This window comes from Stenella coeruleoalba, assembly GCF_951394435.1.
Source record: "Stenella coeruleoalba genome assembly, chromosome: 3".
NCBI classification, from domain to species: domain Eukaryota; kingdom Metazoa; phylum Chordata; class Mammalia; order Artiodactyla; family Delphinidae; genus Stenella; species Stenella coeruleoalba.
Genome location: NC_137148.1, coordinates 47614253 through 47637778, shown reverse-complemented (window position 1 = coordinate 47637778; position 23526 = coordinate 47614253). Strand labels below are relative to the sequence as shown.

The window sequence follows — 23526 nt, the reverse complement described above, 5'->3', positions numbered from 1 at the left end:
TGTTTCTACTGTCCTTTCTTTTTGGAATCATGAAGGTAAATTTTAACTGATCACAGATTGAATCATTCTATACTCATTCTTCCACAAATATTAGATTAAAAATTTTAGTTTATTTCAGCCTATACTAATGAAGATTTACTCTGTATTTATGGGCATAATAAATTTGAGTTTGTAGGTCAGTAATTTTCAGAAATACTTGGTCATAAATGAACTATATAAAATGATAATGTGAACTTTTTTTATTATTAGCATGTTATCAGGTGGTTCAGATGGTGTGATGGTGCTTTATGATCTTGAGAACTCCAGCAGACAACCTTATTACACATGTAAAGCAGTGTGTTCCATTGGCAGGTGTGTATTAAAAATGTAATTCATGAATTTATAAACATTTAAGTATTTTTTGCATCGAATGCAAAACATGAAAAAAACTTTTGGTTATGTTCTTTTTGTTCTCCACCTACATAGCACACCTCAGTAACTAATTTTAGTTTTAGACTACTTAGCATAAGACTCATTTGAGTCTTTCCAGCTAAATATAAACACAAATTAGATTTTTCAACTATCATTAATAGAACAAAAAGATTAACAGCTAGAAGCCGTAAATATACTAACAATCACACACACACACACACACACACACACACACACACACACACACACACACACACACACACACCCCTTTCTTACCTCTCTATTTACTCAACGCTGCCTAACTTAACATACTTCTCTTTGTCTTGAATTTTTTGACTATTTACTGGCTTTCCAATCTTGTGAGAATTATTTTTAAGGTTTTAATAAAGTGTTTTGTGATTTTGTTTTAATTTGTTCATAATCATCACTTAATTCTTTTTCATTTCCTGTATTTGATCTGATTTTGAGGAGACCTTGAATTAACAGAGAGAATAGGTGTCGAAAAAATGTTTTCAAGAGGAAAAACTTCATGAACATTCATATCAGCAACCACTCTGTATTAAAGCTGTTCCCAAAGCACTAGATAGATGCATAAGTTCATGGAATATTTGTGAGGAGATTTACGAATGTTTCTTGGCTCTGGTGCTTCACTTTGGAAATACAGATTTAAGGAAACTATTTCTCTGAGCCTCTGACAAAACTATTTTGTCTTAGAGATAACTATACTTGCCCTATTATTCTTGTAAGTTTTCTGTAAGACTTAAATGAAATACTGTCTTTTAAAAAGCATATTAAAAATTGTAAAGCCATCATATAAATAGGAAGCAATATAATTATAGGTACATTTGGTACAAAACAAGATACCACTTCAAGTACTTTGGAACTTGGTTCCTAAGAGGCTTACACCATTTTATATTCCCTCCACTCCCACCAAACAAACAAACAAAAAATCTAAATTCTAAAGTGTAAGACAGTCATTAATTAAATTCATCTTTGTCTTATTTTATCTTAGCTATCATTTTAACACTGTTAAAATAATATTTTTATATATACCACCTGCTATGTAACGTTATTCCATGAGTGGCTATGATTTGCTTTTCTGGTGTGTGATGTCAAGTAAATGCTTAGGATATCAATCTTACTTTATTATGACTTTCTTCTTAGATTCAAATTCTTAACTTCAAAACCATGACTTTGGTAAATGGGCATATAGTAAGCATCTTTACAAAATGAGTTAAAGTAGCATTTTACATTCAAAGACTTTATAATCTAACTTTAAAAAGTAATTTCAATAAAAATTGTTACTAAGTTAATGTGGCTTAGACTGTTTCCTGATATTTATTTTTGCTTTACTTAATGTGTTTGTTCTGAGCACCAAAAAGATTCCTGTACCCAAATTTTTATTAAATGTGAATGAGAATGACAGATCATACATAGTAGGAGAATAATACAATATTTTGTCCTATTTTTAAATCTAAAATATAAATGAGCTTTTATTTGTGATCACTACATTAAAGATTTATTTTATTTAAAACTGGAAAATCTCTGTGTAGATCCTTAGGAACAAATAGAAATCAATTCTGTTTATCTTAAGCAGAAATTTATTGGAAAGAAATTTAATATCTCACATAATGGCAGGAAGGTGGAAGAATCAAATGTAGAAAATGAGCAGAAAAGCAAGAGAAACTAGGACAAGAGAACACAGTCAAGGTCACACCACAGGAACAATTTAGTTTGGGTTCTGCTACATGTCACAAACACAGATTCTCAACTCCACAGCTATAAATAATTGCTAACTATCCTTGGTTTGCATTACTAGCTGGAGTTTTAGAGTCCCAGGCAGGATTGATGAAGCCCAGGACACATGTTCATGCCCCCACTGCCAATGGCAAGGGGAAGAGAATATCTGGAGCCCCTTGCTTTATGTAACAAGAGGCAAGGCCCTGCCTTTCAACAAAACGAAGGGAATTTCCGCCCAAAAGGAAGTTTGGATATTCAGCCAAGAAAAGGGCGCATGTCCACTACAGTCCACCCATTTGGCTGTCCAATATCAGTATATACCTTTCTTCCCATACCTACCCTTCCTTTTAAAAAAAAAAGTTTCAGCCTGACCTAAAGCAAGTATCCATTATTTGACAAAAAAATATAATTATCCCCTTCCCCAAAGAGCTATGACCCTAAGTCTGTTTATTTACCACATCTATCTCCAGTTCAGGATAATGTCTATTTTTCCACTGGTTTTACGGGATCTTATATCAGGATTATGCAACCTGTGGGCTCAATTGTATAGTTAACCTATATAAAATAACGGAGGTAAGAAAAAGAGGAAAGAAAGAGGAAATTAGTTAAAATATATACGTATATACATGACATAGAAAGTAAGGAAATATGAATAGGTACTACAGTCCTTTTTTGCAGCTGTCTCAAGGCCAGCTTGAGGTCTTCAGGTAGCACCACATGTGTCAAGGACCTTTATTCTGTATTGTGATCCAGACCTTCACCTTAAGGAATCAGAACTCATGATGGTCCTATCTGCATAGGGTTGCAGTAGTCTTCTGTTTACTTTTATCTTATTGAAAATTTCTAACATACATGAAAATAGAGAGTAGTATAATGAACTGTGTACCCATCACCCAGCTTCAGCAGCTATCAGTCATAACCAGTCTTGTTTCATCTTTACCCCAACCTACCGAGCTACTCTGAGGATTATTTTGAAGCAGATCTCAGAAGGATATTGTTTCATTCATAATTATTTGTATCTCTAAAAGGTAAAAGGTGTTTTATAAGCATAACCCCACTACCACTATCTCACATCTATAATAATTCCTGATATTAAGTATACAGTTGGTGTTCAAATGTCCCACCATTGTCTCTTAAGTGTTCCTAAACAGCCAGTGTCTTTCAATTAAGATTCAGTAAAGGACATACTGTGTTGATCACTGGTTCAGAGCATATACTGCATCCTTCAGGATAGCACATCATCATCACAAGGTGCTATATTGTAACTGATGTCATAACTGAGTCTTCAACAGATCATGATTCTATGGGTGATGTGTTACATAAGAGTAATGAATCTCATGGGCATCTACCAGTTGCATTCTTTTGTTGTATAAGTAGGGTTCTTAATCAGAAGCAATACTGTGTGGGACACCACGGAAGTATGTGAGGCAACAATTCTAAGAATGGTGGTGTTGAGAAAATGATGGCCAGGAAAAGCAAATCCAAAACCAGAATAGATATCTCTTCCAGTAAGGAAAAATCACTGTCTCCATGAAGCGGTCCAGTGTGGCTGGCTGATCCCTCCAGGATATAGTATTGAAATCAGAAGTCTCTCATTTTATGAGCCTTAGTAGGAAGCAGCCCTCCACATCATACTGTGAAAGCTTAAAACTAGAGATGCCTAGATATTCTCTTTCTCTAGATAGCTAGGACATGGCATGTGATCTAGGTTTGGCCATTCATATCATCGTTCCTGAGACTGCTACTCGTGAATATAGTATCAGTTTTGAAACTCAAATAAATCAGTTATCTCTAAATTTTGATTACTGTTTTGTAGAAGCCATCCTGATGTTCACAAATATAGTGTGGAGACTGTACAGTGGTATCCTCATGACACTGGCATGTTCACATCAAGCTCATTTGATAAAACTCTGAAAGTATGGGATACAAATACATTACAAGTAAGTACATTAAAAACTTTTCCAAGTTGCTCTGTGCGATAAATGAGAACTTAATCCTAAACCATTTTAGTGTGATTATTTGCTAAGATGTCATATGGTAGATGTGAAATTAGTATAGCAGTTAAGGAGACCTGGAGTGCTTGAGTTCATATCTTGGTTCTGCTGCTGACTGTCTATGTGATATTTGTCTGAACCTCTCTGTATTTATCTGTAAAGGGGGTAATGATTGTACCTTATAGAATGGTTGTGAGGATTAAATAGGTCAATATATGTAAAGTACCTGGAACAGTGCCTAGCATATAGTAAGTGCTCAAAAACCATTAGCTATTATTATTATTTGCTTTATTATTCAAAAACTACTATGGTCTAGTGGTGTAGGGAAGAAAATTGGATTTATCTCCTATTGGCCAAAAGACTTAAAGGAAAAGAAAGTTATTAACATTATAGCTTAGTAAAGGTAGACAGTAGATAATAGTTTTTATATTTGATCAAATTTATATTTCTTTCTCATGCTAATTTTTTCCCTGAGCTCTAGTCCCATATGTCTCCACCTGTCTTCAGAACCTCTCTTTTTTTTTTTTTTTTTTTTTTTTTTTTTGCGGTATGTGGGCCTCTCACTGCTGCAGCCTCTCCCGTTGCGGAGCACAGGCTCGGACGCGCAGGCTCAGCGGCCATGGCTCACGGGCCCAGCCACTCCGCGGCATGTGGGATCTTCCCGGACCGGGGCACGAACCCATATCCCCCGCATCGGCAGGCAGACTCTCAACCACTGCGCCACCAGGGAAGCCCAGAACCTCTCTTACTTAAATGTAATGTCATCTTCTCAAACTTAACATGTTCCAAACTAAAGTGAACATGATGGCTCCTCACATCCATTTAGTCCTCAAATCTTAGCAATTCTTCCTTCAAACTCTCAGATTTCCCTTTCCTATTTCCCTCACCATCACTGTACATCTAGACTACTCCTAAAAACTCCTAACTGGTTTCTCTGCATTATTTTTCTTCCACATTTCCACAGCAAGTTTACCCCAGAATTAATCAGAATCAAGCAGTTTCATCCTGTCTCAACACGAAACCTCTAGTGACTCCATTATCTAAATTCAGCCTGGCATTCTAAGTTCTCCATAACCTCACTTCCCACTTTCTCAACCTTAGCTTCTACCTCTTTTCAACCTAAATGATGTACTGCCACTAAATTGATCTCTTTTGCCTTCTGAACACATGTTATGTGTTATGTTCCCTGCCTCAGGTCCCCTTCCCTATGAAACTTCTCCCGTCTCTTATTCATCTATAACTGGAAGTTTATACTCTTTAACCAACATCTTTCTATTTCTCCCACCCCCCAGCCCCAGTAATCACTTTATTCACTGTTTCTATCAGTTTGGCTTTTTAAGATTCCATATGTAAGTGATATTATACAGTATTTGTCCTTGTCTGCCTGACTTCACTTAATATAATGCCCTCAAGGTTTGTCCATGGTCACAAATGACAGGATTTCATTCTTTCTCATGGCTGAATAATATTCCTGTGTGTGTGTATGTGTCTGTGTGTTATCTTCTTTATCCCTTTATGCGTTGATGAACACTTAGGTTGTTTCCATGACTTGGCTATTATAAATAATGCTGCAAAAAACATGAGGGTGCAGCTATCTCTTTGAGAGAGACAGTGATTTTATTTCCTTCAGATATATACACAGAAGTGGCATTGCTGTATCATATGGTTCTATTTTAAATTCTTTGAGGAACCCCGTATTGTCTTTCATGATGGCTGCACCAATTTACATTCCCACTACCAGTCACAAGGGTTTCCTTTTCTCCATATCCTCACCAACACTTATCTCTTTTTGATAATAGACATTTTAACAGATGTGAGGTGATATCTCATTGTGGTTTTGATTTGCATTTTCCTGATGATTAGTGATATTGAACACCTTTTCATATTCATTTTGGCCATTCTTATATTTTTGGAAAAATGTCTATTCATGTCCTCTGCCCATTTTTTATTTGGATTGTTTGGGTTTTTTGCTACTGAGTTGTATGAGTTCTTTATATATTTTGGATATTAACCCTTGATCATGATTTTCAAATATTTTCTCCCACTCTTTAGGTTGCTTTTTCATATTGTTTATGGTTTCCTTTGCTGTGCAGCAGGTTTTTAATTTGCTGTAGTTCCATTTGTTTAATTTTGCTTTTGTTGCCTTTGATTTTGGTATCAAATCCAAACAGTCTTCACCAAGACCACTGTCAATGTTTTCTTCTAGGAGTTTTATGATTTCAGGTCTTACATTCAAGTTTTTAGTCCATTCTGAGTTAATTTACGTGCATGGTGTAAGATAGTGGTCCAGTTTCATTCTTTTGCGTATGGTTGTTCAGTTTTCCCAGCATCATTATTGAAGAGACTATCCTTTCCCCATTGTATATTCTTAGTTCCTTTGTCGTAAATTAATTGACCATACATGCCTGGCTTTATTTCTGGACTGTCTTTTCTGGTCCATTGATCTGTGTGTCTGTTTTTATGCCAGTACCATAATGTTTTGATTACTATAGCTTTGTAATGCAGTGGTCCCCCCTTATCCATGTGGGATACATTCCAAGACCCCCACTGAGTGCCTGAAACCACGGATACTATCAAATTACCGTGGTTATAGTATATACCAACCCTGTATATACTATATTTTTTCCTATACTCATGTGTGGGTAGCATATATGATATGGATACACAGAACAAAGGGATGATTCACATACAGGTGGGACAAGCAAACTTTCATCATGCTCCTCAGAACAGTGTATTATTTAAAACTTATGAATTATTTACATCTGTAATTTTCCATTTCATATTTTCAGACCACAGTTGACCTCAGATAACTGAAACCGAGGAAAGTGAAATACAGATAAGAAGGGGACTGCTGTATAGTCTGAAATCAGAAAGTGTGATGCCTCCAGCTTTGTTCTTCTTTCTCAAGATTGTTTTAGCAATTCGGGGTCTTTTGTGGTTCCATACAAATTTTCAGATTATTATTTCCTATTTCTAGAAAAATGCCATTGAGAATTTGGTAGAAATTGCACTGAATTTATAGATTGTTTTGGGTGCTGTGGACATATTAACATTGTTAGTTCTTTCAGTCCACTGGTATGGAATATCTTTTCATTTATTTGTGTCTTCAGCTTCTTTCATCAGTTTCTTATAGTTTTCAGTGTACACCTTTTACCTCCCTAGTTAAATTTATTTCTAGATATTTTATTCTTTATGCTGCGGTTATAAATGAGATTGTTTTCTTAATTTCTCCTTCTGATAGTTCATCATTAGTGTATAGAAATGCAACTGATTTTTTTTAACAGTTTGAATCCTGCAGCTTTACTGAATTTGTTTATTCTAAAAGTTTTTTGGTGAAGTCTTTAAGGTTTTCTATGTATAATATCATTTCATGGGCAGATAGAGACAGGTTTACTTTTTCCATTCCAGTTTGGATGCCTGTTATTTCTTTTTCTTGCTTAATTGCTCTGGCTAGGACTTCCAGCACTGTGTTGAATAAAAGTGGCAAAGATGGGCATCCTTCTCTTCATCCTGATCTTAGAGGAAAAGCTTTCAGCTTTTAACTGTTGAGTATGATGTTAGCTATGAGCTTGTCATATATGGCCTTTATTATGTTGAGGTACATTCTCTCTATACCCATTTTATTGAGGAAAATATTTAATACTTCTTAATATAAGTCAATACCCATTCGTGATTTTTTTTTTTAATTCCTAACATAGTAGGAATAAACAGGAAATTCCTTAAACTGGCATTTACAGATTACATGATTACAAACATGGAAAATCCAAAGGAAACTTTAGCCAAATTATACTATAAGAAAATTCAGCAAAATTGCTGAATATAAGGTCAGTTGTATCTGAATTCCAGGCACAAAGAATTATAAAATGAAATTTCAAGAGTATTATAGTTTATAATTGCAGCACAAGTCATCATATACCTAGTAAGAAATTGAAAAGTGTACAGGACCACTCAACACTACACAGAAAACCATAGAATATTATTGAGAGAAATTAAGACCTAAATAAATGGTGGGATATGTCACATTCACACTCTCACCACTTTTATTCAACATAGTTTTGGAAGTCCTAGGCATGGCAATCAGAGAAGAAAAAGAAATAGAAGGAATCCAAATTGGAAAAGAAGAAGTAAAACTGTCACTGTTTGCAGATGACATGATACTATACATTAGAAAATCCTAAAGACACCACCAGAAAACTACTAGAGCTCATCAATGAATTCCAGTAAAGTTGCCAGAAGCAAAATTAATATACAGAAACCTGTTGCATTTCTGTACACTAACAATGAATTTTCAGAAAGAGTAATTAAGGAACAATTCCATTTATAAACGCATCAAAAATTATAATACCTGGGAATAAACCTACTTAAGTTAAAGAACTGTACTCAGAAAACTATAAGACACTGATGAAAGAAATTGGAGAACACACAGATGGATATATATACCGTGTATATGGATTGGAAGAATTAACATTGTTAAAATGGACATACAACCAAAAGCAATCTACAGATTCATTGCAATCCCTGTCAAAATACCGAGGACATTTTTCACAGAACTAGAACAAATAATTTTAAAATTTGTATGGAAACGTGAAAGACCCTGAATAGCCAAAACAATCTTCAGAAAGAACAGAACTAGACGAATCACGCTTGCTGACTTCAGACTATACTACAAAGCTACAGTAATCAAAACAGTATGGTACTGGCATAAAAACAGGTACATAGATCAGTGAAACAGAATGGAGAGCCCAGAAATAAACCCATGCACTTATGGTCAATTAATCTACGACAAAGGGGGCAAGAGTATACAATGCAGGAAAGACAGTCTTGGCAATTCCCTAGTGATCCAGTGATTAGGACTCTGCACTCTCACTGCCGAGGGCCCAGGTTCAATTCCTGCTCGGGGAACTAGGATCACACAAGCCCTGTGGCATGGCCAAATAAAGGAAAAGAAAGGAGAGTCTCTTCAATAACTGGTGCTGGGAAAACTGGACAGCCACATGTAAAGGAATGAAATTAAAACATTCTCTAACACCATATACAAAAATAAACTCAAAATGGATCAAAGACCTTAACGTAAGGCTGGAAACCATTAAACTAAAAGAAAGCAGAACATTCAGCGCATTCTCGATATAAATCATACCAATTTGTTTTTGCATCTGTCTCCTAAAGCCAAGCAATAAGAGCAAATATAAACAAATGGGACTTAATTAAACTTAAAGCTTTTGCACAGCAAAGAAAGCCATAAACAAAACAAAAAGGCAAACTACAGAATGGGAGAAAATGTTTGCAAATGATATAACTGATAAGGGGTTAATATTCACATATATAGACAATTCATACACCTGAACATCAAAAAAACAAGCCTAATTAAAAGATGGTTAGAAGACCTGAATAGACATTTTTCCAAAGAAGACATACAGCTGGCCAACAGGCACATGAAAAGATGCTCAACTTCATTAATCATCAGAGAAATGCAAATTAAAACCACAATGAGATATCACCTCACACCTGTCAGAATGGTTATCATCAAAAAGACCACAAATAACAAATGTTGGTGAGGATGTGGAGAAAAGAGAACCCTTGGGTGCTGTTGGTGGGAATGTAAATTGGTGCAGCTACTAAGGAAAACATTATGGAGGTTTCTCAAAAAACTGGAAATAGAACTACCATATGACCCAGCAGTTCCACTCATGGGTATGTATCTGAAAAAAACAAAAGCACTAATTCAGAATGATACTTGTATCCCAATGTTCATAGCAGCATTATTTATAATTGCCAAGATATGGAAGCAACCCAACTGCCCATCAACAGATGAATGGATAACGGAGATGCGGTGTATACAATGGAATACTACTCAGTCATAAAAAAGAATGAAATTTTGCCATTTGCATCAAATGCATGGACATGGAGGGTATTATACTAAGTGAAATGTCATACAGAGAAAGACAAACACTGTATGATATCACTTATATGTGGAATCTAAAAAGTACAACAAGCTAGTGAATATAACAAAAAAGAAACAGACTCACAGTTATAGAGAACAAACTAATGGTTACCACAGCGAGGAGAGGGAAAGAGGGAGGGGCAAGATAGGCATAGGGGATTAAGAGGTACGAACTACTATGTATAAAATAAGAAAGGTACAAGAATATATATTACAACACAGGAAATATGACAAATATTTTATAATAACCATAAATGGAATGTAGCCTTTAAAAACTGTGAATCACTTTGTTATTGTATATCAACTATACCTCAATTCTAAAAAGAAGAAAGAAAAGAATTAGAAGGCTTAATATTATAAAGATAATGATTTTACCCAGTATGATCTATAGAATCAATGCATTTCTGATCAAAACCTTTGCAGAATTCTTTTGTGGAAATTGACTAGGTAATTCTAATGTATAATACATATGGAAATGCAGAGGGACAAGGTGCTCTTGAAGAATAATGAAGCTTGAGGACTTCACTACCTGTAACCAAGACTTTACCATAAATTAATTACACTAATCAAGGCAGTGTGATATTGGTACAAGTGAAAACAAACACACACAGGGGAACAGGATAGAGAATCATGAAACACACCCATAGCTGTATAATGATGTGGTTTATGATAAAAATAACACTGCAGTGAATTGGGGAAAAGATAACCTTTTCCATAAATGGTCCTGGATGAACTAGGTATCCATATTTAAAAACTAGTTTTGACCCTTACCTCACACCAGACACAAAAGTCAATTTCAGGTGGATTACAAGTATAAATGTGAAAGATAAAATGATACAGCTTAAAGATGAAAAAAGAAAATGTGTTTGTGACTTATGACAGTTAAAGACACAAAAACTACAAACCAAAAAGGCAGAGATAGATAAATTGAGCTACATTAGAATTAGGAATCTCTAGTCATCAAAAAACACTATTACAAAAGTGTAAAGGTAAGCCATGGAATGGGATGATATATCTGACATATGCATCTGTTTGAAAAAGGACTGATGTACAGATTATATAGTCAACAAAAATTAAAACAGTCCTATAGAAAAATAGGCAAAACACTTGAATAGGCACTTCAAGAAAGAGGATATCCAAATAGCCAATAAATAAAAGTGTTCAACTTTATTAATTGTGCACCTGGATGTGTTATTTAAATACATAATGAGATACCTCTCTGTACCCTCCAGAATGGCCAAACTTAAAAGAGGTTGATGAGGGCTTCCCTGGTGGCGCAGTGGTTGAGAGTCCGCCTGCCGATGCAAGGGACGCAGGTTCGTGTCCCAGTCCGGGAAGATCCCACATGCCACGGAGCGGCTGGGCCTGTGAGCCATGGCCACTGAGCCTGCGCGTCCGGAGCCTGTGCTCCGCTACGGGAGAGGCCGCAACAGTGAGAGGCCAGCGTACCGCAAAAAAAAAAAAAAGAGGTTGATGATAACATCATCAACCTCTCTGTACCCTCCAGAATGGCCAAACTTAAAAGAGGTTGATGATAACATCATCACACATTACATATGTTGCTGATGAGATCACAAATTGGTACAGATATTTGGTATTGACTGAAGCCAAATATGTGCATATCCTCTGACCCAGCAGTTACACTTTTGGGTATATAAATGCATGCATATGTGTACTAAAGGATATTTGTAAGAATGTTCATAGCAGCACTGTTGATGATAACCAAGAACTGGAAACAACTCAAATGTCCATTAGCAGCCAAATGAAATCTGGCAAATTTTACATCGGAGTACTCTCCTACAATGACAAGGGAACACTTCTGTATTAACAAAGTGTGTGAATCTTATATAATATTAGATAAAATAACCAGAAACTAGAGTGCCTAATAAATAATTCCCCTTATAGGAGGTTCAAAAATAGACAAAACTAATGATGATAGAGGCCTGTATGATGGTTATCTTTCTTGGTGAGATTTGTAAGGGGGGGTTCTAAGGAGCCTTCTGGGGTATTTGTAATGTTTATAATGTTCTGTTTTTCAATAAAGGTGGTCATTACTTTGTGAAAATTCACTTTGTGAAAATTAATTGAGCTGTACACTTATGATTTTTGTGTACTTTTCTGTATGTTACACTTCATTTAAAAGTATGGCTTTTAATTAAAATTTTTTAATTTAATTAATTAAAAATTAATAAGCCATACATTTACATTTTCTTTCCTTAACATTGACTTCTATTAAAACTCTGACATCTTGGATTTAAATTTTCTTTAAAACATAAATGTTTTGCTAACTTAAAACAGTATTCTATGAGTTCATAATTCTGTTTGAAATAAAGGTATGACAGTATTTTATTTTATTTATTTATTTATTTATTTATTTTTTGCGGTACGCGGGCCTCTCACTGTTGTGGCCTCTCCTGTTGTGGAGCACAGGCTCCGGACGCTCAGGCTCAGCGACCATGGCTCACGGGCCCAGCTGCTCCACGGCATGTGGGATCCTCCCGGACCGGGGCACGAACTCGTGTCCCCTGCATCGGCAGGCAGACTCTCAACCACTGTGCCACCAGGGAAGCCTGACAGTATTTTATTTTTAATAATAAATTTGAAAGCATTCAGTAAGAAACAATTGTGCCTCTGCTATGTATAAAGAAAAATAAGGAAGGCAAGATACTATCCTTTTCTCCATCCTCTACTCCCATCATTAGTTTTTCCTATTAATATATATATTAGGTACTTTTCATACCTTCATCTCAGTTTTCCATGAGCATGTTTTAATAGCTTGAGCATATGTTGTGGCTTAGAGGAATGTCTTCTCTAGAGTCTTCTCTATTTAACTTTTAGGTGTAGAGCCAAGTGGAGATAATCCAGGAATTGAGCTATACCTAGGTGGAATTTGGGAGTGTGGTCTAAACTGAAAATATAGACTTGTGAGTCACTAGGATATAGCTGGCAGTTGAAGAGAGGAGTCTAAACCTTGAGGAAGATTATAAGGACAGGAGAAGGAACAACAAAGCCTGCAGAAGACAATGAAAAGGCCTAGCCAGAGAGAATAAGAGGGAAATCAGGAGTATGTGATATAATGGAAGCCAGTGGAAGAGATTGTCTTAACGAAGGTAGAATAGTCAGCTGTGTTGAATGCTACTGACAGATTAGGTAAGATAAAGACTACATTTGGTGATAGAAGGTTATCAGTGGTATTGGCAGGGTGGTGAGAGTGGGAGTAGTGGAGATAAAAAATAAGTTTGCAGTGAGTTGAGAAATACATAAGAGATAAGAAATTAGAGGGCTTCCCTGGTGGCGCAGTGGTTGAGAGTCCGCCTGCCGAGGCAGGGGACACGGGTTCGTGCCCCGGTCTGGGAAGATCCCACATGCCGCGGAGCGGCTGGGCCCGTGAGCCATGGCCACTGAGCCTGTGTATCCGGAGCCTGTGCTCTGCAACGGGAGAAGCCACAACAGTGAGAGGCCCGTGTACCGTAAAAAAAAAAAAAAAAGAAAAGAAATTAGAGACAGCCAAAATTTGGATTTAAAGGGGGAGGAAGAAGATTAATTAGGAGGAATTTGGGTGAAAAGGATTTTGTTTTTTTGTCTTGGGGAGGGGAGTGCTGTTACAATGAAAGAGACTTGAACATGTTTTAGTGCTGTTGGGAACGAGCCAGTAGGGAGAGAGCAGTTATACATACTCGGGAAATAGAGGCAATAATGTATAGGGTGAGATTTCTGACAGTGCTGAAAGTGATCTGAACACAGGTGGGGAAATTAAATAAGAGGAAGGATCATTTTTTTCATGATAACAGGAATGAAGAAGGAAAAAAGATAAGCGGAAGCAAATGTGTTTATAAGTTTGTTGTTAAGACAATAAGGAAATTCTCATTGAATGGCTCCTATTTTCTCTTTGGAATGAAAGATCAGATCACCTGTAGTGATGAAGGGGCGATTTTTGTGGAGAGTGGCGAAGGTTTGAAATAGCTGCAAATATTGTGGACAACGCTATTGAAATTGTAGGACCGGCAGTCAGTACTAAAGCCCAGTTGAGATGAATGATCTTTTATAGTGATACTAGTCTTCTCTATTATAAGATTTTCTTCACCTGGATAGGGCAGAGGTCAACTAACTGCGGCCCATAGGCCAAGTCTAGGCTCTGGGCCAAGGCTTCTCATGGACTCTTTTTGTAAAAAAAAAAAAAAAAAAAAGTGTTACTGTAACACAGACATGCTCATTTATTGTCTATGGCCACTTTGACACTACAGTGACAGAAATGAGTAGTTGGTTCTCAAAGCCTGCAATCTGACCCTTTACAGAAGTTTGCTGACCTCTGGTGTAGTTAAACCTGGATATAGGTACATGGAAGGCAGACATTTGGAGTCAGGTTGAGGTCTTGACAAATGCAATGATAACATAAAAGATATTGGCAGTTGAAGCATTGAAACTTGGAATCCAAGCTGAAGAAGGAAAAGAAGTGAAGAAAGGAACTGATAGGACTTCTGGGCTTTATTGGGGTGTCTTGTAGGTAGCTTGGTGGGGGGACCTGGAATGATATAAAATTTGGTCATATATAACTGAAATAGGTGATTTCAAAGGAAAAGGAGTTCTAGGTGATGAGAATGTCCTGGGTGTGGTAGCTGAGGTTGTATGGCACTGAGAGGCAGAGTACTGGCTAGATCATCTGTGTAGATGCTGAAGTCCCTCAGAATGGAGCGGAAGGGAAGATGGTGAACCAAGTGGTTGTCTTGTCTTGATCTCTGAGATTTATTAAAGAAAAATAAATAAATTGCTAACAGCCAATTAAAAAATTGCTAACTGTGAAAATAAGTAAATAGAAAATTTGTTGCTTTTGTGATTGTAATTAGAACTTACACTTATTTTAAATGTCTTTTGATTATCAGATTGCAGATGTATTTAATTTTGAAGAAACAGTTTATAGTCATCATATGTCTCCAGTTGCCACCAAGCACTGTTTGGTAGCAGGTTTGTACACATGTTGTTTTTTAACATATTGAAAACTTTCTCCCTTTTAATATCTAGTTAGTTTTGATATAAACATTTTAACCCTGATGAAGATCACAATTCTTTAAAAAAAAAGTGTGTATTACTCTTTGTATTCAGTTTAACGGATATTGTACAAGTTGGGCACTGTGCTAGGTTTCAAAGTGGCTCGGATTCAAAGATTAAGAAAGCACATTTCTGTTCCCTTAAGAGTTACTTTTTTTTTTTATTTTTAACATCTTTATTGGAGTATAATTGCTTTACAATGGTGTGTTAGTTTCTGCTTTATAACAAAGTGAATCAGCTATACATATATCCCAATATCCCCTCCCTCTTGCGTCTCCCTCCCACCCTCCCTATCCCACCTGTCTAGGTGGTCACAAAGCACGGAGCTGATCTCCCTGTGCTATGCAGCTGCTTCCCACTAGCTATCTGTTTTACATTTGGTAGTGTATATAAGTCCATGCCACTCTCTCACTTCGTCCCAGCTTACCCTTCCCATCCCCATGTCCTCAAGTCCATTCTCTACATCTGTGTCTTTATTCCTGTCCTCCCCTTACGTTCTTCAGAACCTTTTTTTTTCTTTTTTTTAGATTACATATATATTTGTTAACATACGGTATTTGTTTCTCTCTTTCTGACTTACTTCACTCTGTATGACAGACTCTACGTCCATCCGCCTCACTACAAATAACTCAATTTTGTTTCTTTTTATGGCTGAGTGATATTCCATTGTATATATGTGCCACATCTTCTTTATCCATTCATCTGTCGATGGACACTTAGGTTGCTTCCATATCCTGACTATTGTAAATAGAGCTGCAATGAACATTGGTGGTACATGAAAGAGTTACTTTTAAATCACCAAAGTTTCAAAGATTTTACGTGAACAAAATTTGGCAGCTTTTTCATTTTGACACAGTAAAACAAGGAAATGATTTCCTTTTCTCTAGAATGTGTGATTCAAATTAAACATCCATTTTTATGAAAGCACCTGCAACAAAAATTTTCATGTGTGAAGAAGAAAAAATGTCTTTCTGGTATCTGGTATCAGATCCCTGTGATATTATTTCTGTGGCACTTCATGAATCTCTTCATCTCCAGACATCAGTCAGCTGCTTCATCTTTAAAGAGTTTGGGCACTAACTTGTCTTTGGGGTCCACTCAGTCTGTGTCCAGAGTTTCTGTGAATCTGTTACTAGTGATTAGAAGTATATCATTACCATGGAAAAGCTAAGCTATTAAAATAAAATGAATTTTTCTAGTTATAAACATTAATAACTATTTAAAGTATATTATTAGCATACATTTTTATATTTCTGCATGGATACAGTGAGTATGTCATGACTCATAGGGTAGTTTCTTGTTTCCTTTTGGTGATGATTTATAGTAAAATTATCTTAAACTATTTTTTTTGTTTTGTTTTTACAGTTGGTACTAGAGGGCCCAAAGTACAACTTTGTGACTTAAAGTCTGGATCCTGTTCCCACATTCTACAGGGTATTTGAAACAACAACTACTTTGAGTAAACCATTCAACAAAATGAAACATTATTAACAATGTATTCTTTATAAGTGACATGACTGATGTATTTTGTGCTAGTTGTTAGAAGTCAGCAGGGAATTAAAGATCCTTTTGTGCATTATTGTTATAAAACTAAACTATTGAGGAGACATTTTTATGTACAGTAGCCAAGGGGAAGCTCAAAGAATATAGAAAGTCTAACTCAAAAACCGTGTGTTATTTCTACATTGAAAAAAATGAACTACTTATGAAACTTACATCAGTACATTTGTCTCCATGAGCATTTTTTTAATATTGTTCTGGCTGAGTAAACATTCTTAATAGTTAGGTGCTTCTTTTCTCAATAAAAATATTTTAGAAAAAGGTATTGAAATAATACTTCGGTAAAGTTTTACTAGCTTAAATTATTTTTGCTACTTTTTTATTAGTATTAGATCATCTAATTCTAAACAGTGAAAAAATAGGATGTAATTCAGATATACTATTTTTATTCATCTCTGAGAAACACATAATAAATATATCAGGAAAACTTGGTGAGATGGATAACATTTGTTTTACATTATCATGAATTTCTATGAATATAAGCTAGGTGGATGAAAATATATGATTTGAATAGTTTAGTTAGGTAGAAGTGAATTAAAATGCTGAAATCACTTATCCTATGAACTTATCACTTGTGCTTTCTAGATAAAAATTTTTATATAAATACCTTTTACAATCATGATTTAAAATAATTTTTTTCTGTTATAACTTTCTGAAAACTTAGAGAACATTTTTATTCTTTAGAATGTTTATCTTGTATGGTGGTTTGTTGCAGGGATTTTGTTGTAGAGATAAGTAAGTAAGCTTGAGCTAGATCACTTATTAATGGGTAGACTTGCTAGGCTAACACCTGTATTTGAAAAGACAGACTCACTTGCTCTGAATGTTTTTTCCAAAGCAAACCCAGACCTTTTATAATAAAATAGCATTGTGAGAAATGCCCCACAGACTTCACATTAATATTTAAATATAGATTATTATAAATGTGAAAAAAATCATGATTGTATCAATTTATTTTTAAGATTTAGTCTATGCTTTCTTCATAATCCAACAAAATTAATTGCACTGTATCTTTTGATTTTTTTCAAATATTTTGCAAGTCATTTTATACAGTTGTTTTGCAGGTCACAGACAAGAAATATTGGCAGTTTCCTGGTCACCGCGTTATGAGTATATCTTGGCAACTGCAAGGTAAAATGCAAATTATTTGGTTTTGAAGTTAATAATTAATGATAAGCATTTTGGAAAGACTGTTTTTATGTTAGACGCATATTTAGTTGCTAAGTAGGTCCTAGAAAATAAGATAATTGAGTTACAGATTTTAATTCATATCACCAAAAGAAATCTTCCTTTGCATCATAATCTTAATCCTGACTATCTATCTTGAAGGTGCTCACTTTGTACAACAGAGAAAACAACAGAATCTATGTAGCAATGCAAATCTACTAGTGCTACCCATGAAACAACTGTGTTGTGTCATTTTTGCTTACAAAAGTGTAACACTGTCAATTTAAGAATAGTAGCATTTTAATTCATTTTCTTTAACCCAAAATTATTTTGAATCTGATTCAGCACATTCATCCACTCATTGATTCAGTTTACTAACATTTAATGACTCCTGTCATGTGCCAAGCATTGTGCTAGGGACACAGAGGTAACACAGGCGTAGTCCTTTCAAGAAGGTAATAGTCTAATGAGGGGGTATAGTCAGAAAAATCAGTGATTTCAGAACATCCTGAAAAATGCTTTAATAGAGATATGTCTCTGGTAGGTATAATATGGGGAAAAAGAACAAGAGCACGTAACTCTTTTTCTTTTCTTTTTTTTTTTTTTTTAATTGGGGTATAGTTGTTTTACAGTGTTGTGTTAAAAGCACTTAACTCTTGATGATCAGGGGGGTTGGGGCTTTTGTTTGCTGAAAGGAAGAGTCTTACATATTTAAATGCTGACGGAAAAGTATCGCTGGAGAGAAATTATTGAAGATAAGAAATGAAGGGGTGACTTCCCCAGTGGCGCAATGGTTAAGAATCTGCCTGCCAATGCAGGGGACACAGATTTGAGCCCTGGTCTGGGAAGATCCCACATGCTGCAGAGCAACTAAGCCCATGCTCCACAGCTACCGAGCCTGCACTCTAGAGCCCATGAGCCACAATTCCTGAAGCCCGCACGCCACAACTACTGAAACCCGCGCACGCTAGGGCCCACGTGCTGCAACTGCTGAGTCTGCGTGCTGCAACTACTGAAGCCTGTGTGCCTAGAGCCTGTGCTCCACAGCAAGAGAAGCCACCACAATGAGAAGCCCATGCACCATAATGAAGAGTAGACCCTGCTCACCGCATCTAGAGAAAGCCCACGTGCAGCAGAAAGGACCCTACGCAGTCATAAATAAATAAATAAACAAATTAATTAATTATTTTTTAAAAAGGAAGAAATGGAGGGAATAATTGGTACATCAGGACCTTGACTAGACAAGAGAGGGTAATATCAAGGGTCCCAATAGAAGGGGACACTGATTTGACACATGAAGGGTATCATGAGACTAAATGGAAGGAGGAAAAAGGCATGAATACAATTAAATTTGTGACTTTGACAGAGAAGCTCAAGAAATGTGAACCCAGTGGCCTCTGTTGTTTTTTAGTGAGTAGAACTTGATGTCATCTATTGAAAATACTGGAATAGGATGCAATTTTCAGGGAAGGTAGTTAAAGATTTGGAATAACAGTTTTAATGAATGGAAGAAGGAGCTGATTAAGGGCACATAGGATTGCTGGTCAGTATTTTGTGCTCTATCGAAGGTGTAGCCCACAGCTGTACTAAGCCACAGAAATCAAAACATTGAATGACACAGACTTAACAATTGTCTAAAAATCGTTCAAGTCACAGGTATAAGGAAGGAAATAAAATCACCAAAAGGCTTATAGGAAGGATCAAGGACCTAATGAGATACAAGCATGAGTGTTGATAAGAAAATTTAAAAACTGAAGGGACAGGAAGTAGTAATCAAATTTTGATATAGACATTTTAATAAAACTTTTTGCAGAAGAATTATTACAAAAACTACTTTTATTAGTCTTATAAAGAGATGTCTCAATATTTGTATAGCAGCCAGCCCTTCCTCTCTGTCACAGTCTATTCCTCAGAGAAGCTTCTGTTAGTAGTTTGCAGAATGTGACATTGAAATTTATGATTTCTGAAGTAGAACAAAGTCTAGAATGTAGCCATAAGAAGGCTGCCCAAAGAGGTGTGAAGGTGAGGAGCTAGGCACTACTTGTGGGTCCATGCTAGACTGGATTTACATTGTTTGTTTCTAATTTGGTTTTCCTCAAATCAGGAGGGAAACTGAGGCTTTCAATTCTCAGAGTACCCCAGGAATTTGAATCAGTACTACAATGGACCTAGTAATCAATGTTAGGAGTTAGTTATGTGCATATCTAATCTGTTTCAGAAGAGACTTAAGTCCTCAGACTCCTCCCATTGCAGACCTATTCCCCAGCTGGAAAGAAAGAAAACCAAATTGAGAATGGAAAATGCTAACTTTTTGCCGACTATTCTAATTGGCTACGTTTGATGGTGATCTGTGAAAATAACCAAAGTTATGGGAAGAGATAAACCCTGTATAGATATTTTTTTAAAGGTTTATAAACGAGAAATAAGCTTATAAAATGCAGCGTAATACTCTTTCTAATTAAAATGACCTGGATAAACCCAACAGGTTAGAATATGATTGAGGGCTTTGTGAGGATATGATAGCATCAGTTGAACTGATTTATATTTTCTTTAGTAGTAGTTTAGAAGCTGAAATTGATATATGATCATGGTTTTACCTTTTTTCGTTTCACTTGAAATAAAATGAAAATAAGTGTCGAATTTCAAGGAGACATTAAATTTATTTCTTGTATATCTGGCAAAGATTGATTTGAGTACAGGAAACCAAATAAAAATATTTTGTCCTTATGATTCACCTTATTCTTAATTTTTTTCATAAAAAAAGAAAAACCATATTCCTACCAAATGGATTCTTAAGCAAAGTGAAATTAGTTCACTGCTTGATTATCTAGGCAACATTTGAATAACAAACAGTAGAACAGATATAGTAACACATTTGCCAAGGAACAAAGCTCTAAGCCTGTCTAGTCTTTGGAGAGGAAGATGCTCATGTCATTAAAAACAACAAGAAACAGCAGAATTCCATCCTTGTGATTTACTTTTTTTTTTTTCTATTTTTTCACTTCTTTGTGCTACTATTGACTATTGAATATTTGCTGGAAAGGCAAAAGTACAACCATCCAAATGTACAAATACATTTGTGCTAATATACTGAGACCTCTGTATGCCATAATACTGGAAAGGTGGGTGAGGAGTACAGTTATTGTCCTAGCTACACACGTTAATGTAACATTTATGTCTTCTCAGTGCTGACAGTAAAGCAAAATTATGGGATGTGAGGAGAGCATCAGGATGTTTGATTACTCTTGATCAGCATAATGGGGAAAAGTCACAAGCAGTTGAATCAGGTAATGAAACACACATTAATATAGAAATATGGCATTGATAGTATTTTTATATTGAAATTTTTGAATTGAAACCAAATAATAAATGTATGTTGACAAATTGTAGATTTTATGTTTTTTTTAAAAAGGCATTCACAACAAATCAGTTTCTAAATTTACATCAACTAAATTATGGTTGTCTTTTTTTTTCTTTTTTTTTTTACTAAGGATTCCAGTGAGCTTTTTTTTTCTTTTAAAAAATTTTTTTTAATTTTTAACATCTTTATTGGAGTATAATTGCTTTACAATGGTGTGTTAGTTTCTTCTTTATAGCAAAGTGAGTCAGCTATACATACATCCCCATATCTCCTCCCTCTTGCGTCTCCCTCTCACCCTCCCTACTCCACCCCTCTAGGTGGTCACAAAGCACCGAGCTGATCTCCCTGTGTGCTATGCGGCTGCTTCCCACTAGCTGTCTATTTTACATTTGGTAGTATATATAAGTTATGGTTGTCTTTCTTTAAGATACAAGTAAGGGGACTTCCCTGATGGTCCAGTGGGTAAGAGTCTGTGCTCACAATGCAGGGGGCCCAGGTTTGATCCCTGGTCAGGGAACTAGATCCTGCATGCTGTGTGGCGTGGCCTTTAAAAAAAAAATAAAATAAAGAAACTAAAAGATACAAGTAAGTATGGCATTTCTTCTGCCCCTGAATTTTTGAATGTAGAAACTTTTCTGGATTAACTTGTCATTTTATTTTTTTCCTCACATGAGGCCAACTAATACAAATTCAGTGCAATTTAGGAAGTTGCAGTAAATTAAAGAAATGGTAATATTTTGTGTCCATTTTGTCACAAAATTTGCAAGTTGTGTTTAATTTGAGTCCACTGCAATCCAGGTGACAAAGTACCTCGATTGCATTTTTATAATGGAATTTAATTTCTGTGTAGGTTAAAATTCTGATTCAGAATTAAATTGGGACCAGAAGTACATTAGGTTGAACTATATAAAACCTATGATTGTTTTAATAATCTTTTAAATTAAATTAATCAGGTTATTGAGAATTACACTTTCTCAAACCTGTTCATTTTAAAAGTAATATAAATTTTGATTGAGACTATAACACTTCTTTAAGTGGCAAATACTAGTATTATTGATTTTTTTTCTTTTTTTTAGTATTATTGATTTTTAATAGTCCATGGAATGATTTTTAGATTGCAAATGGAAATAATATATAAGAAGTTTAATTTTCAATTTAAAATTTTAGTGGTAAGTTTATGCAGTTAATTGAGTTTGATAGCACAGCTTACTCTCTGAAGAAAAATTATATTTGGCAGGATTTTCTCCCTTTGCTTTTCCTATTTTCCTCTGCTTTTATGGTTCTAATTTATATAGCTTATGTTCAAGTAATCCAAAGGGATGATTAGTTTTAAATATAATCAACTTATATTTAGATAATTCAGATAGTTTTCCTTTAATATGTTTAAATAACTATATCATCAAGCATTAAGTGTGTGTTGAATTTATAAGAACAGATAAACTGAATTGTGTTTTTCATTGCAGCAAACACTGCTCATAATGGGAAAGTTAATGGCTTATGTTTTACAAGTGATGGGCTTCACCTCCTCACTGTTGGTACAGATAATCGAATGAGGCTCTGGAATAGTTCCAATGGAGAAAACACACTAGTAAGACATTTTAAGTACCTTGAATGTTTTGGATCTACATTAAAGAAATGAATCTGTGACTTAACACTTGGTGTTTTTCTGTAGATTTGACTTTGTTTCTTGCCTCTGAATCACAGCTTTCTTTATATAATATTTTTCCATTATGTGAACTAGTAATTCTCAACTCAGGACAACCCGCCCCACCTCACCCCACCACATTCTCCCCACTTAGTGTAGAGTCATTGCTCTGTTGAGCCACTGTGTATAATGGGAGCGTGCCATCTCTCTCAAGTATATTGTAGAAGAATAAAAGATTGAGAACAACTGATATAAATTAAAGCTATAAAGTTAGTCAAATTTTATACTATATCTGACTTTTAAACAAAATCCAAAATGAGGGATTTCCCTGGTGGCGCAGTGGTTAAGAATCCACCTGCCAATGCAGGGGACACGGGTTCTATCCCTGGTCCAGGAAGATCCCACATGCCGCAGAGTAACTAAGCCCATGCGCCACAACTACTGAGCCTGCGCTCTAGAACCCGCGTGCTACAACTACTGAGCCTGCGTGCTGCAACTACTGAAGCCCACGTGCCTAGAGCCCATGCTCCGCAACAAGAGAAGCCACCGCAGTGAGAAGCCCGCGCACCACAATGAAGAGTAGCCCCCACTCAGTGCAACTAAGAAAGCCCACACGCAGCAATGAAGACCAAACGCAGCCATCCATAAATAAATAAATAAA

The 23526-nt window shown here is 35.7% G+C and overlaps 1 protein-coding gene across 2 annotated transcripts in view; it reads left to right on the top strand.

The window, feature by feature from the left end:
• The window catches only part of ERCC8 (ERCC excision repair 8, CSA ubiquitin ligase complex subunit), a 61200-nt gene that overhangs the window by 18929 nt on the left and 18745 nt on the right, over nt 1–23526 (top strand). The window contains exons 3-9 of one of the 2 annotated variants that reach the window (XM_079918517.1): nt 250–351; nt 3968–4091; nt 14967–15048; nt 16498–16566; nt 17757–17823; nt 21046–21146; nt 22684–22808. In XM_079918517.1, coding sequence (XP_079774643.1) covers nt 250–351; nt 3968–4091; nt 14967–15048; nt 16498–16566; nt 17757–17823; nt 21046–21146; nt 22684–22808 — 670 coding nt within the window. The remainder of the gene's footprint in view (nt 1–249; nt 352–3967; nt 4092–14966; nt 15049–16497; nt 16567–17756; nt 17824–21045; nt 21147–22683; nt 22809–23526) is intronic. The other variant, XM_079918518.1, reaches the window with a different exon arrangement.